This window comes from Oncorhynchus clarkii, chromosome 5 (genome assembly GCF_045791955.1).
Source record: "Oncorhynchus clarkii lewisi isolate Uvic-CL-2024 chromosome 5, UVic_Ocla_1.0, whole genome shotgun sequence".
In the NCBI taxonomy this organism is placed as follows: Eukaryota; Metazoa; Chordata; class Actinopteri; order Salmoniformes; family Salmonidae; genus Oncorhynchus; species Oncorhynchus clarkii.
Window position 1 is genome coordinate 5,267,633 of NC_092151.1, and position 15,000 is coordinate 5,282,632.

The 15,000-nt window shown below is 49.0% G+C and overlaps 1 protein-coding gene across 8 annotated transcripts in view; it reads right to left on the reverse strand.

Annotated features, from left to right (window-relative positions):
- The window catches only part of LOC139408269 (transcription factor 4-like), a 397,078-nt gene that overhangs the window by 61,807 nt on the left and 320,271 nt on the right, over positions 1-15,000 (reverse strand). For all 8 annotated transcript variants that reach the window (XM_071151957.1, XM_071151961.1, XM_071151958.1 and 5 more), the window contains one exon: positions 8,495-8,698. In XM_071151957.1, coding sequence (XP_071008058.1) covers positions 8,495-8,698 — 204 coding nt within the window. The remainder of the gene's footprint in view (positions 1-8,494; positions 8,699-15,000) is intronic.

Consider the following 15,000-nt stretch of genomic DNA (forward strand, 5'->3'; position numbering starts at 1 on the left):
GAGTAGACTAGAGTAGAGTAGAGTAGACTAGAGTAGAGTAGACTAGAGTAGAGTAGAGTAGACTAGAGTAGAGTAGACTAGAGTAGAGTAGACTAGAGTAGACTAGAGTAGAGTAGAGTAGACTAGAGTAGAGTAGAGTAGACTAGAGTAGAGTAGACTAGAGTAGAGTAGACTAGAGTAGAGTAGACTAGAGTAGAGTAGAGTAGACTAGAGTAGAGCAGACTAGAGTAGAGTAGACTAGAGTAGAGTAGAGTAGACTAGAGTAAAGTAGAGTAGAGTAGACTAGAGTAGAGTAGAGTAGACTAGAGTAGAGTAAACTAGAGTAGAGTAGAGTAGACTAGAGTAGAGTAGACTAGAGTAGAGTAGAGTAGACTAGAGTAGAGTAGACTAGAGTAGAGTAGACTAGAGTAGACTAGAGTAGAGTAGAGTAGACTAGAGTAGAGTAGACTAGAGTAGAGTAGACTAGAGTAGAGTAGACTAGAGTAGAGTAGAGTAGACTAGAGTAGAGTAGACTAGAGTAGACTAGAGTGGAGTATACTAGAGAGCCAGGGAATAGACATCAGTAGTACAACATGTACCCTGACCTACAACAACAAGAGCTCAACACTCATTCATGTGAAATCCTTTATTTTTCTTCTTCAGGCTACGGTTGAAACGCTTAATGTTTTTATACGATTCTGTTCCCACTTGAAAATCTACTAAATAAGCTCAATGTGGTCTTTCATTAATATGTTGATTTCAGAGGGAGCGGGCAGACGTTGGGTAAATACATAAATCCATAATTTAATCCCTCAGACAAGGGAGCAGTACTCACAGACTATCCCATGGTAGCAGTACTCACAGACTATCCCATGGTAGCAGTACTCACAGACTATCCCATGGTAGCAGTACTCACAGACTATCCCATGGTAGCAGTACTCAGAGACTGTCCCATGGTAGCAGTACTCACAGACTATCCCATGGTAGCAGTACTCACAGACTATCCCATGGTAGCAGTACTCACAGACTATCCCATGGTAGCAGTACTCACAGACTATCCCATGGTAGCAGTACTCAGAGACTGTCCCATGGTAGCAGTACTCACAGACTATCCCATGGTAGCATTACTCACAGACTATCCCATGGTAGCAGTACTCACAGACTATCCCATGGAAGCAGTATTCACAGACTATCCCATGGTAGCAGTACTCACAGACTATCCTATGGTAGCAGTACTCACAGACTATCCCATGATAGCAGTGCTCACAGACTATTCCATGGTAGCAGTACTCAGATACTGTCCCATGGTAGCAGTACTCAGATACTGTCCCATGGTAGCAGTACTCACAGACTATCCCATGGTAGCAGTACTCAGACACTGTCCCATGGTAGCAGTACTCACAGACTATCCCATGGTAGCAGTACTCAGATACTGTCCCATGGTAGCAGTACTCACAGACTATCCCATGGTAGCAGTACTCACAGACTATCCCATGGTAGCAGTACTCAAAGACTATCCCATGGTAGCAGTACTCAGAGATTATCCCATGGTAGCAGTATTCACCGACTATCCCATGGTAGCAGTACTCAGAGACTATCCCATGGTAGCAGTACTCAGAGACTATCCCATGGTAGCAGTACTCAGAGACTATCCCATGGTAGCAGTACTCACAGACTATCCCATGGTAGCATTACTCACAGACTATCCCATGGTCGCAGTACTCAGAGACTATCCCATGGTAGCAGTACTCAGAGACTGTCTCATGGTAGCAGTACTCACAGACTATCCCATGGTAGCAGTACTCAGAGACTGTCCCATGGTAGCAGTACTCAGATACTATCCCATGGTAGCAGTACTCACAGACTGTCCCATGGTAGCAGTACTCAGAGACTGTCCCATGGTAGCAGTACTCACAGACTATCCCATGGTAGCAGTACTCACAGACTATCCCATGGTAGCAGTACTCACAGACTATCCCATGGTAGCAGTACTCAGAGATTATCCCATGGTAGCAGTATTCACCGACTATCCCATGGTAGCAGTACTCAGAGACTATCCCATGGTAGCAGTACTCAGAGACTATCCCATGGTAGCAGTACTCAGAGACTATCCCATGGTAGCAGTACTCACAGACTATCCCATGGTAGCATTACTCACAGACTATCCCATGGTCGCAGTACTCAGAGACTATCCCATGGTAGCAGTACTCAGAGACTGTCTCATGGTAGCAGTACTCACAGACTATCCCATGGTAGCAGTACTCAGAGACTGTCCCATGGTAGCAGTACTCAGATACTATCCCATGGTAGCAGTACTCAGAGACTGTCCCATGGTAGCAGTACTCAGAGACTGTCCCATGGTAACAGTACTCAGAGACTGTCCCATGATAGCTGTACTCAGAGACTATCCCATGGTAGCAGTACTCAGACTATCCCATGGTAGCAGTACTCAGAGACTGTCCCATGGTGGCAGTACTCAGAGACTGTCTCATGGTAGCAGTACTCACAGACTATCCCATGGTAGCAGTACTCAGAGACTGTCCCATGGTAGCAGTACTCAGATACTATCCCATGGTAGCAGTACTCAGAGACTGTCCCATGGTAGCAGTACTCAGAGACTGTCCCATGGTAACAGTACTCAGAGACTGTCCCATGATAGCTGTACTCAGAGACTGTCCCATGGTAACAGTACTCAGAGACTGTCCCATGATAGCTGTACTCAGAGACTATCCCATGGTAGCAGTACTCAGACTATCCCATGGTAGCAGTACTCAGAGACTGTCCCATGGTAGCAGTACTCAGAGACTGTCCCATGGTAGCAGTACTCAGAGACTGTCCCATGGTAGCAGTCCTCAGAGACTGTCCCATGGTAGCAGTACTCAGAGACTATCCCATGGTAGCAGTACTCAGAGACTGTCCCATGGTAGCAGTACTCAGAGACTATCCCATGGTAGCATTACTCAGAGACTGTCCCATGGTAGCGGAACTCAGATACTGTCCCATGGTAGCAGTACTCAGAGACTGTCTCATGGTAGCAGTTCTCAGAGACTATCCAATGGTAGCAGTACTCAGAGACTATCCCATGTTAGCAGTACTCAGAGACTATCCCATGGTAGCAGTTCTCAGACCCCACCAGGACCCCCATTTACCCAATATACAGGACCCCAGTCACGGCTACCCTCCACCATGCCCGTCTGTATTTACTCAATAGGTAGGACCCCAGTCACGGCTACCCTCCACCATGCCCGTCTGTATTTACTCAATATACAGGACCCCAGTCACGGCTACCCTCCACCATGCCCGTCTGTATTTACTCAATAGGTAGGACCCCAGTCACGGCTACCCTCCACCATGCCCGTCTGTATTTACTCAATATACAGGACCCCAGTCACGGCTACCCTCCACCATGCCCGTCTGTATTTACTCAATATACAGGACCCCAGTCACGGCTACCCTCCACCATGCCCGTCTGTATTTACTCAATATACAGGACCCCAGTCACGGCTACCCTCCACCATGCCCGTCTGTATTTACTCAGGGCAACAGGCCTCAGATTATTTAGTAAAAGAAAACAACCTCATTAGCTGTGGAAAACCAACATGGCTGCCACACCACAGCCACCACCACCACCTCTCTTTCTCTGGAGGAAACACTAACACTGGTCTTGTGGGTGCTGAGAGGACATGGCAGGGTTCTCTCTCCCACGCTAGCAGGCACAGGGAGATAGAAGGAGCGGGACTACAGTATAGAGCGAGAGAAGGAGACAAGGAGACAAGGAGTTGATTGAGCGATAGAGAAGCCAATCTGTTTCGATAGATACTTGGGTCCTCTCTCCTCCTCTCTACTGTGTTTGCTATGTGTGTGCATTTTAACTTGGCAAGTCAGTTAATAATTTTTATTTATTTAGAATGACGGCCTACCCCGGCTAAACCCGGATGACGCTGGGCCAATTGTGTGCCGCCCTATGGTACTGGTTGAGAGTCAGCCTGGAATCGAACCAGGGTCTGTAGTGACGCTTCTAGCACTGAGATGCAGTGCCTTAGACCACTGCGCCAGTCGGGAGCCCTGAAGAAGTTGACAGATCCCCAGGTGGAGTACAGAGGAGAGTAGTGTACTCCAGTCGACACAGTACAATGACAGCACAGCTGGCTGGATGTGCGTGAGAAGAAGGGAATCACTCTGCAGTGAGTCAGACCACAACACTCTCCTCTCTCTCCTTTCTCTCCTTTCTCTCTCCTTTCTCTCCTCTCTCTCCTCTCTCTCCCCTCTCTCTCCTTTCTCTCCCCTCTCTCATTTCTCTCACCTCTCTCTCGCCTCTCTCCTTTCTCTCACCTCTCTCTCATCTCTCCTCTCTCTCTCTCTCTCCTTTCTCTCCCCTCTCTCCTTTCTCTCCCCTCTCTCTCCTCTCTCTCCTCTCTCTCCTTTCTCTCCTCTCTCTCCTCTCTCTCCCCTCTCTCCCCTCTCTCATTTCTCTCCCATCTCTCCCCTCTCCAAGCTCTGCCTTGGCCACAGGTGCTCTCCATCCTTTCTTCTCTCTCTCTCTCTCTCTCTCTCTCTCTCTCTCTCTCTCTCTCTCTCTCACACCTTTGTTTGGACAAGTGTTTTTGGAGTAGATGCTGCCAGTTTGTTTGTTGTATGTTAGCACAACTGTGAGTTGTTTATATGTACAAATAAGTGTATAAGTGCCTTTTGTGTCAGTGTGACTGTTACTAAAGTATGGCAGTAATGGAAAGAGAGGATGGATGGAGGGAGGGGAGTGGGAGGGGGAGAGAGAGAGGGAGGGAAGGAGGGGCAGAGAGAACGAGAGAGAAAAAGAGGGAGAGAAGGAGGTGCAGAACAGAGTGGAAACACATTGAGCGGAGCAGGAAGAAGACAGAGAGAGGGAGAGAGGGATAGAGAGAGAGAGAGTGAGGGAGAGAGTGACAGAGAGAGAGAGAGACAGAGGGAGAGACAGAGAGAGAGAGGGAGAGAGTGACAGAGAGAGAGGGAGACAGAGAGACAGAGGGAGAGAGAGTGACAGAGAGAGAGAGAGACAGATAGAGAGAGGGCGAGAGTGACAGAGAGAGAGAATGTTTGTGTAACAAGGTCTCTCTCTCTCTCTGTCTCTCTTTCTCTCTCTCTGTCTCTCTTTCTCTCTCTATGTCTCTCTCCCTCTCTCTCTGTCTCTTTCTCTCTCCCTCTCTCTCTGTCTCTCTTTCGCTCTCTCTCTCTCTCTCTCTCTCTCTCTCTCTCTCCCCCTCTCTCCCTCTCTGTGTCTCTCTCTCCCTCTCTCTCTGTGTGTCTCTCTCTCTCCCTCCTTCCCTCCCCCTCTCTCTCTCCATCTCTCTCTCCCTCCTTCCCTCCCTCTCTCTCTCCCTCCCTCCTTCCCTCCCTCCCCCTCTCTCCGTCCTCCCCCCCCTCTCTCTCCCTCCCCCCCCCTCTCTCCCTCCATCCTCTCTCTCTCTCCCTCCTTCCCTCTCTCTCCCCCTCCCTCCCTCCATCCTCTCTCTCTCCCCCTCCCTCCGTCCTCTCCTTTATGCATCACAGCTGCCTCAGCCTTTATAGCTTGTTTCAAGTTGAAAAAAAACCCAACAACCCTCAATATGGAAAACATTACCAGCATCCTCCTTGATGTTTTCAAGTGAGTCCCCCCCGCCCCCTAAACTCCTTGTGTGGAATATATAAAGGGGTCAGAGGCTTGGCTGTACGCCCTACACCCAGGGCTGGGGTAGGGCTTTGGTATCGGGCTTGGATATAGGGCTGAGGTAGGGCTGTGGCATGGGGTTGGGGTATAGGGCTGGGGTATAGGGCTGTGGTATAGGGCTGGTGTATAGGGCTGGGGTAGGGCTGTGGCATGGGGTTGGGGTATAGGGCTGGGGTATAGGGTTGGGGTAGGGCTGTGGCATGGGGTTGGGGTATAGGGCTGGGGTAGGGCTGTGGTATAGGGTTGGGGTATAGGGCTGGGGTATAGGGTTGGGGTATAGGGCTGTGGTATAGGGTTGGGGTATAGGGCTGTGGTATAGGGTTGGGGTATAGGGCTGCGGTATAGGGCTGTGGTATAGGGTTGGGGTATAGGGCTGGGGTATAGGGTTGGGGTATATGGCTGGGGTATAGGGTTGGGGTATAGGGCTGGGGTATAGGGTTGGGGTATAGGGTTGGGGTATAGGGCTGGGGTATAGGGCTGGGGTATAGGGCTGGGGTATAGGGCTAGGGTATAGGGCTGGGGTATAGGGTTGGGGTATAGGGCTGGGGTATAGGGCTGGGGTATAGGGCTGGGGTATAGAGTTGGGGTATAGGGCTGTGGTATAGGGCTGTGGTATAAGGTTGGGGTATAGGGCTGGGGTATAGAGCTGTGGTATAGGGCTGCGGTATAGGGCTGCGGTATAGGGCTTTGGTATAGGGCTGGGGTATAGGGCTGCGGTATAGGGCTGGGGTATAGGGCTGGGGTATAGGGCTGGGGTATAGGGCTGCGGTATAGGGCTTTGGTATAGGGTCGGGGTATAGGGTCAGGGTATAAGGTTGGGGTATAGGGCTGGGGTATAGGGCTTTGGTATAGGGCAGGTGGCTGGGTCTGAGAGCTGAAAGTAGCTCTGACAGCATGTGAATGGTATTTCCTTTATTTCGTTGTGGTCTGGCTGCAGTTGGCCATGCGAGGTGGCCTAGGGCAGGGCTTCTGAGAGACACAGCAGCAGCAACACCCCCCAGAAGCACCTCAGTAACATACCAGTAACACCCCCGCTAACACCCCTGGTAACACCCCCGGTAACACACCTGGTAACACCTTCGGGAACACCCCTGGTAACACCCCCGCTAACACCCCTGGTAACACTTATGGTAACACCCCTGGTAACACTCATGGTAACACCCCTGGTAACACCCTCGCTAACACCCCTGGTAACACCCACAGTAACACCCCCCCGGTAACACCCACAGTACCACCCCCGGTAACACCCACAGTAACACCCCCGGTAACACCCACAGTAACACCCTCGGTAACATCCCCAGTAACACCCCTGGTAACACCCTCAGTAACATCCACAGTAACACCCCTGGTAACACCCTCGGTAACATCCCCAGTAACACCCCCGGTAACACCCCAGTAACACCCTCGGTAACATGCCCAGTAACACCCCTGGTAACACCCTCAGTAACATCCACAGTAACACCCCTGTTAACACCCTTGGTAACACCACCGGTAACATCCCCAGTAACACCCCCGGTAACACCCCTTGTAACACACACAGTAACACCCCTGATAACGCCCCTGGTAACACCCACAGTAACACCCCTGGTAACACCCTCAGTAACATCCACAGTAACACCCCTGTTAACACCCTTGGTAACACCACCGGTAACATCCCCAGTAACACCCCCGGTAACACCCCTTGTAACACACACAGTAACACCCCTGATAACGCCCCTGGTAACACCCACAGTAACACCCCTGGTAACACCCTCAGTAACATCCACAGTAACACCCCTGGTAACACCCTTGGTAACACCACCGGTAACATCCCCAGTAACACCCCCGGTAACACCCCTTGTAACACACACAGTAACACCCCTGGTAACGCCCCTGGTAACACCCACAGTAACACCCCTGGTAACGCCCCTGGTAACACCCCCGGCAACACCCCCGGTATCACCCCAGGTATCACCCCAGGTAACACCCCCAGTAACACCCCAGTAACACCCCCAGTAACACCCCAGTAACACCCCCAGTAACACCCCCAGTAACACCCCAGTAACACCCCCAGTAACACCCCCAGTAACACCCTGGTAACACCCCAGTAACACCCCCAGTAACACCCCCAGTAACACCCCCAGCAACACCCCCGGTATCACCCCAGGTATCACCCCTGGTAACACCCCAGTAACACCCACAGTAACACCCCAGTAACACCCCCAGTAACACCCTGGTAACAAGTGTGCAGGGAATAGATCTTAAAAAGCTGTTGATACAAATATGCAGGAAAACCACTGCTTTTAGAAGCAGTGTGTGTGTGTGTGTGTTTGTGTGTGTTTGTGTGTGTGTGTGTGTGTGTGTGGGTGGGTGAAGGGGAGACGAGGGGTTCTTATTTCAATTGCATCACCATGTAGCACATTCCAGAAGACCTGCTCCACTAACACGTGGTTATCGTCAAGACAACCCTGAGGTCCCGTTATCGTCAAGACAACCCTGAGGTCAGGTTATCGTCAAGACAACCCTGAGGTCCAGCTCTGCTCCAGTCTGCAGCCGGGAGAAAGAGGAGGTGCTGACTGGGTTCATACAGAACCCCCCCCCCCTCTCTCTCTATGTCACACTGTCTCGCTCTCTTTCTCTCCGGCCATTCTCTCTCTCTCTCTTGTCTCTCTACCCCTCTCCAACTTCGACTCTCTATCCCCTGTTCATCATGTCACTATCTATCTAGAACATTAGAATATGCGTGATGTTGATTCTTGCTCTGCCCCAAACATTGTCTTGTGTGCGTGATACAACACTGGGGAGAATTACAGAATTGAGGACATCTTTTCAGTTATAGAAGACGGTTCCTACCATGATTGAGTGGCGGTTGGCAGAGAGTAGTCCCGTGCCGTACCCAGTGCCCAGTCCTCCCATGGCCCCGTTGTGCGCTGCTCCGATGAGGCTGTGCATGTCTTGGTGCCCGCCGGGCATGCCCGTGGAGGGGCCGACCGCGTGACTCCGCAGGACGTGAATGGCATCGTCCAGGCGCTCCAGGCGGTCCTCGATACGACTCTGCTGCAGGGGGAGGGGGGGGGGGAGAAGGGCTCAGAGGTTAGAGGTCAGGGGTCATGTTGGTGATTAAGTGCTTATGAATGGGTTATGAATCAATTATGAACTCGTTATCAAATCAAATTTTATTCGTCACATGCTTGGTAAACAACAGGAGACAGTAGACTAACAGCGAAATTCTTCCTTACAGGACCTTCCCAACAATGCAGAGAGAAAGAAAGTAAAGAAACAATAGAAAAGTAAAACACATAATAATAAAAGTCATAATAAATACACAATAAGTCATGATAACTTGGCTATTTACACGGGGTTCCAGTACAGGGTCAAAGTGCAGGGGTACGAGGTAATGGAGGTAGATATGTACATATAGGTAGGAATATAGTGACATAGTAAACAGAAGCAGCAGCGTCTGTGATGAGATAAACATGTAGATGGTCCGGGTAGCTGTTTGGTTAACTATCTAACTAACTATTTACCTAACTATCTAACTAACTATTTACCTAACTATTTAACTAACTATTTAACTAACTATTTACCTAACTATTTACCTAACTATTTAACTAACTATTTACCTAACTATTTACCTAACTATTTAACTAACTATATACCTAACTATTTAACTAACTATTTACCTAACTATTTACCTAACTATTTAACTAACTATTTACCTAACTATCTAACTAACTATTTACCTAACTATTTACCTAACTATTTAACTATCTATTTACCTAACTATTTACCTAACTATTTAACTAACTATTTAGAAGTCTTATGGCTTGTAGGTAGAAGCTGTTCAGGGTCCTGTCTTTCAGGATCCCGTTGGTAGCAGAGAGAACAGTCTAAGATTTAACAATGTTTAGGGCCTTCCTCTGACACCGCCTGGTATAGAGGTCCTGGATGACAGGGAGTTCAGCCCCAGTGAGGTCCGTCCTCACTCCCTCTGGTGAGCGTACATGTTCTTTAATTAAGAAAAAGTCGTCGAACAAAACAATACACACTACAAAACAAAACCGTGAAGCTTAAGGCAAAGTGCCATAAAGAAAGTCAACTTCCCACCAAGACAGGTGGGAAAAAGGGTACCTAAGTATGGTTCTCAATCAGAGACAACGATAGACAGCTGTCCCTGATTGAGAACTATACCAGGCCAAAACATAGAGATGGAAAATCATAGAAAAACAAAACATTGAAATGCCCACCCCAAATCACGCCCTGACCAAACCAAAATAGAGACATAAAAAGGATCTCCAAGGACAAGTTTCCGTACCAAAAAGTGATGCAGAGAGTCATCGTGCTTTCAACTGTGCAGCTGTAGAACTTTTTGAGGATCTGAGGGCCCATGCCAAATCTTTTTGAGTCTCCTGAGGGGGAAGAGGCGTTGTTCGGCCCTCCGTTTCCTGTAGTTCATAATCAGCTCCTTTGTCTTGATCATGTTGAGGGACAGTTTGTTGTCTGGCACCACTTCCAGGTCTCTGACCTCCTCCCCCTATAGGCAGTCTCATCATCATCTGTGATCATCTGTGATCAGGCCTACCACCGTTGTGTCGTCGGCCAACTCAATGATGGTGTTGGAGTCGTGTTTGGCCACACAGTCGTGGATGAACAGGGAGTACAGGAGGGGACTAAGCACACACCCGAGGGGTCCCAGTGTTGAGGATCAGCGTGGCAGATGTGTTGTTGCCTACCCTTACCACCTGGGGGCATCCCATCAGGAAGTCCAGGATCCAGATGCAAAGGGAGGTGTTCAGTCCCAGGGTCCTTAGCTTAGTGATGAGCTTGGAGGGCACTATGGTGTTGAACGCTGAGCTGTAGTCAATGAATAGCATTCTCACGTTTGGTGTTTATTTTGTCCAGGTGGGAAAGGACAGTGTGGAGTGCAATAGAGATTGCGTCATCTGTGGATCTGTTGGTGCGGAATGCGATTTGGAGTGGGTCCAGGGTGTCTGGGATGATGGTGTTGATGTGAGCCATGACCAGCCTAGCAAAGCATTTCATGGCAGCAGCTAATGGGGATCCCTAATGAATACAAATACAACATACAGACTTTGTCAGAGGTTGAAAATGTCAGTGAAGACTTTCCAGCTGGTCAGCGTATGCACTGAGTATGCGTCCTGGTAATCCATCTGGAGAGAAAAGGATCACACATAGAAGGAATTTTCACTCGTCTGGCAGGCTCGCGTCACTGGGCAGCTCGCGCCTGGGTTTCCGTGATAGTTTTCAAGCCCTGCCACATCTGATGAGCATCAGAGCCGGTGTAGTAGGATTCGATCTTAGTCCTGTATTGATGCTTTGCAAGTTTGATGGTTCATTGAAGGGCGTAGCGGGATTTCCTATAAGCGTCCGGATTAGTGTCCCTATCCTTGAAAGCGGCAGCTGTAGCCCTTAGCTCAGTGTGGATGTTGCCTGTAATCCATGGCTTCTGGTTGGGGTATGTGCGTACGGTCACTATGGGGACGACGTTGTCAATGCACTTCTTAATGAAGCCAAACTGATGTGGTAAACACCTCAATGCCATAGGATGAATCCCGGAACATATTCCAGTCTGTGCTGGTGAAACAGTCCTGTAGTGTAGCATCCGCTTCATCAGACCACTTCCGCATTGAGCAAGTCATTGGTACTTCCTGTTTGAGATTTTGCTTGTTAGCAGGAATCAGGAGGATAGAGTTATGGACATATTTGAGGGTGAGCTTTGTATGCGTCTTTATGTGTGGAGTAAAGGTGATCTAGAGTTCTTTCGCCTCTAGATGCACAGGTGACATGCTGGTAGATATTAGGTTAGATGGATTTAATTTTTCCTGCATTTAAATCACTGGCCACTAGGAGCGCCGCCTCTGGATGAGCATTTTTGGGACCGAGTGGCGCAGTGCTAGAGGCATCACCACAGACCCAGGTTCGATCCCGGGCCGTATCACAACCGGCCGTGATCTGTAGGCCCATAGGATTCGCCCAGCGTCGTCCGGGTTACGGGTTTGGCCGGGGTAGGCCATCATTGTAAAATAAGTATTTGTTCTTAACTGACTTGCCTAGTTAAATAAAGGTTAAATAAAATTATTGTTTGCTTATGGCTTTATACAGCTCGCTGGGTGCGGTCTTAGTGCCAGCATCGGTTTGTGATGGTAAATAGACAGCTACAAAAAATATAGATGAAAACTATCTGGGTAAATAGTATGGTCTACAGCAGGGGATACCCTATGATGTCCGGAACCTGCTGGCTTTCTGTTCTACCTGATAATTAATTGTCACCCACCTGGTGTCCCACGTCTAAATCAGCCCCTGATTAAAGGGGAATCACCCACCTGGTCTCCCAGGTCTAAATCAGTCCCTGATTAGAGGGGAATCACCCACCTGGTGTCCCAGGTCTAAATCAGCCCCTGATTAGAGGAGAATCACCCACCTGGTCTCCCAGGTCTAAATCAGCCCCTGATTAGAGGGGAATCACCCACCTGGTGTCCCAGGTCTAAATCAGCCCCTGATTAGAGGGGAATCACCCATCCGGTGTCCTAGGTCTAAATCAGTCCATGATTAGAGGGGAATCACCCACCTGGTGTCCCAGGTCTAAATCAGTCCCTGATTACAGGGGAATCACCCACCTGGTCTCCCAGGTCTAAATCAGCCCCTGATTAGAGGGGAATCACACACCTGGTATCCCAGGTCTAAATCAGCCCCTGATTAGAGGGGAATCACCCACTTGGTGTCCCAGGTCTAAATCAGCCCCTGATTAGAGGGGAATCACCCACCTGGTGCCACAGGTCTAAATCAGCCCCTGATTAGAGTGCAACAATGACAATTAGCAGTGGAACTGGCTTCAATTCCAGAGTTGAGTTTGCAGCTTATCATGAGGTATTCTAACTCAGGTGAGCAAAACCTCAAGACTTCCTTAATATCAGAGATCACGCAATAGCTGTTGTTAATAGAGACGCACACCTCCCCCCTTGATCTGACGCTGCCATACTGTCTTGCAGATGCATAGAAAAAAACATCTGAACTCAGCAAATAAAGAAACGTCCTCTCACTGTCAACTGGGTTTATTTTCAGAAAACGTAACATTTGTAAATATTTGAAGAACATAACAAGATTCAACAACTTAGACGTAAACTGAACAACTTCCACAGACATGTGACTAACAGAAATGGAATAATGTGTCCCTGAACAAAGTGTGTGTGTGTGTGTGTGTGTGTGTGTGTGGGGGGGGTAAAATCAAAAGTAACAGTTAGTATCTGGTGTGGCCACCAGCTGCATGAAGTACTGCAGTGCATCTCCTCCTCATTGGACTGCACCAGATTTGCCAGTTCTTGCTGTGAGATGTTAACCCACTCTTCCACCAAGGCACCTGCAAGTTCCCGGACATTTCTGGGGGAAATGGCCCTAGCCGTCATCCTCCGATCCAACAGGTCCCAGACGTGCTCAATGGGATTGAGATCCGGGCTCTTCGGGGGCAATCGCAGGACATTGGCATTCCTGTCTTGCAGGAAATCACACACAGAACGAGCAGTATGGCTGGTGGCATTGTCATGCTGGAGGGTCATGTCAAGATGAGCCTGCAGGAAGGGTACCACATGAGGGAGGAGGATGTCTTCCCTGTAACACACAGCGTTGAGATTGCCTGCAATGACAACAAGCTCAGTCCGATGATGCTGTGACACACCGCCCCAGACCATGACGGACCCTCCACCTCCAAATTGATCCCGCTCCAGAGTACAAGCCTCGGTGTAACGATCATTCCTTTGACGATAAACGCAAATCCAACCATCACCCCTGGTGAGACAAAACCGCGACTCGTCAGTGAAGAGCACTTTTTGCCAATCCTGATTGGTCCAGGGACTGTGGGTTTGTGTCCATAGGCGACGTTGTTGCCGGTGATGTCTGGTGAGGACCTGCCTTACAACATGCCTACAAGCCCTCAGTCCAGCCTCTCTCAGCCTATTGCGGACAGTCTGAGCACTGATGGGTGGATTGTGCGTTCCTGGTGTAACTTGGGCAGTTATTGTTGCCATCCTGTACCTGTCCCGCATGTCCCGCAGGTGTGATGTTCGGATGTACCGATCCTGTGCAGGTGTTGTTATACGTGGTCTGCCACTGCGAGGACGATCAGCTGTCCGTCCTGTATCCCTGTAGCGCTGTCTTAGGCGTCTCACAGTACGGACATTGCAATTTATTGCCCTGGCCACATCTGCAGTCCTCATGCCTCCTTGCAGCAAGCCTAAGGCACGATCACGCAGATGAGCACGGACCCTGGGCATCTTTCTTTTGGTGTTTTTCAGAGTCAGTAGAAAGGCCTCTTTAGTGTCCTAACTTTTCATAACTATGACCTTAATTGCCTACCGTCTGTAAGCTGTTAGTGTCTGAACGACCGTTCCACAGGTGCATGTTCATTAATTGTTTATGGTTCATTGAATTACAGGTCTTCAGGTCCCGTCGGTAGGATAGTCTCGAACGCAGCGCATCCAGTTTGTTCTCCAGTGATTTGTACTCCAATAGAACAGAGGGCAGAGGAGGATTATTTACTCGTCTCCATAGTTTCATCAGGGTGCCACACTGGCCTCTACATTGTTGTCTCTTTCTCTTCTGAGTGTCCGAGATTAGGGCCTTGTCCTGGGTGAGCAGTACGTCCTAGCGTGGCCGACTCGTTGAAGTAGAACTCTTCATCCAAATCGAGGTTAGTGATCCCTGTTCTGATGTCCAGGAATCTCTTTTTTTTGCGGTCGTAGGAAACATTATATACAAAAGAAGGTAAGATCAACGCACAAAGAAAACACACCAAATAGCCTGGAAAATGGCCGCTGTACATTCCAACACCATCCATATGTATTGACTGATTCTTAATCAAATTCTTACGACTTAATTCTGTTATGAATGTGTTATTAGAAACTGGGTGGTTCGAGCCCTGAATGCTGATTGGCTGACAGCCGTGGTATATCAGACCGTATACCACGGGTATGAAAAAACATGTATTTGTACTGCTCTAATTACATTAGTAACCAGTTTATAACAGTAATAAGGCACCTCTGGGGTTTGTGGTATATGGCCAATATACCACGGCTAAGGGCTGTGTCCAGGCACTCCGCAACATAAGAACAGCCCTTAGGTGTGGTATATTGGCCATATACCACACCCCCTCGTGCCTTATTGGTTAATTATGGTATCAATAGGACTCTGCTGCAGGGGGGAAGGAAAGGGGTCAGGGATTAGAGGTCAGGAGTCATGGTGTTGATATAAGTGCTTATGAATGTGTTATGAACAGGTTACGAATATGTCATGATATCGATAGGACTCTGCTGCAGGGGGGATGGAAAGGGGTCAGGGGTTAGAGG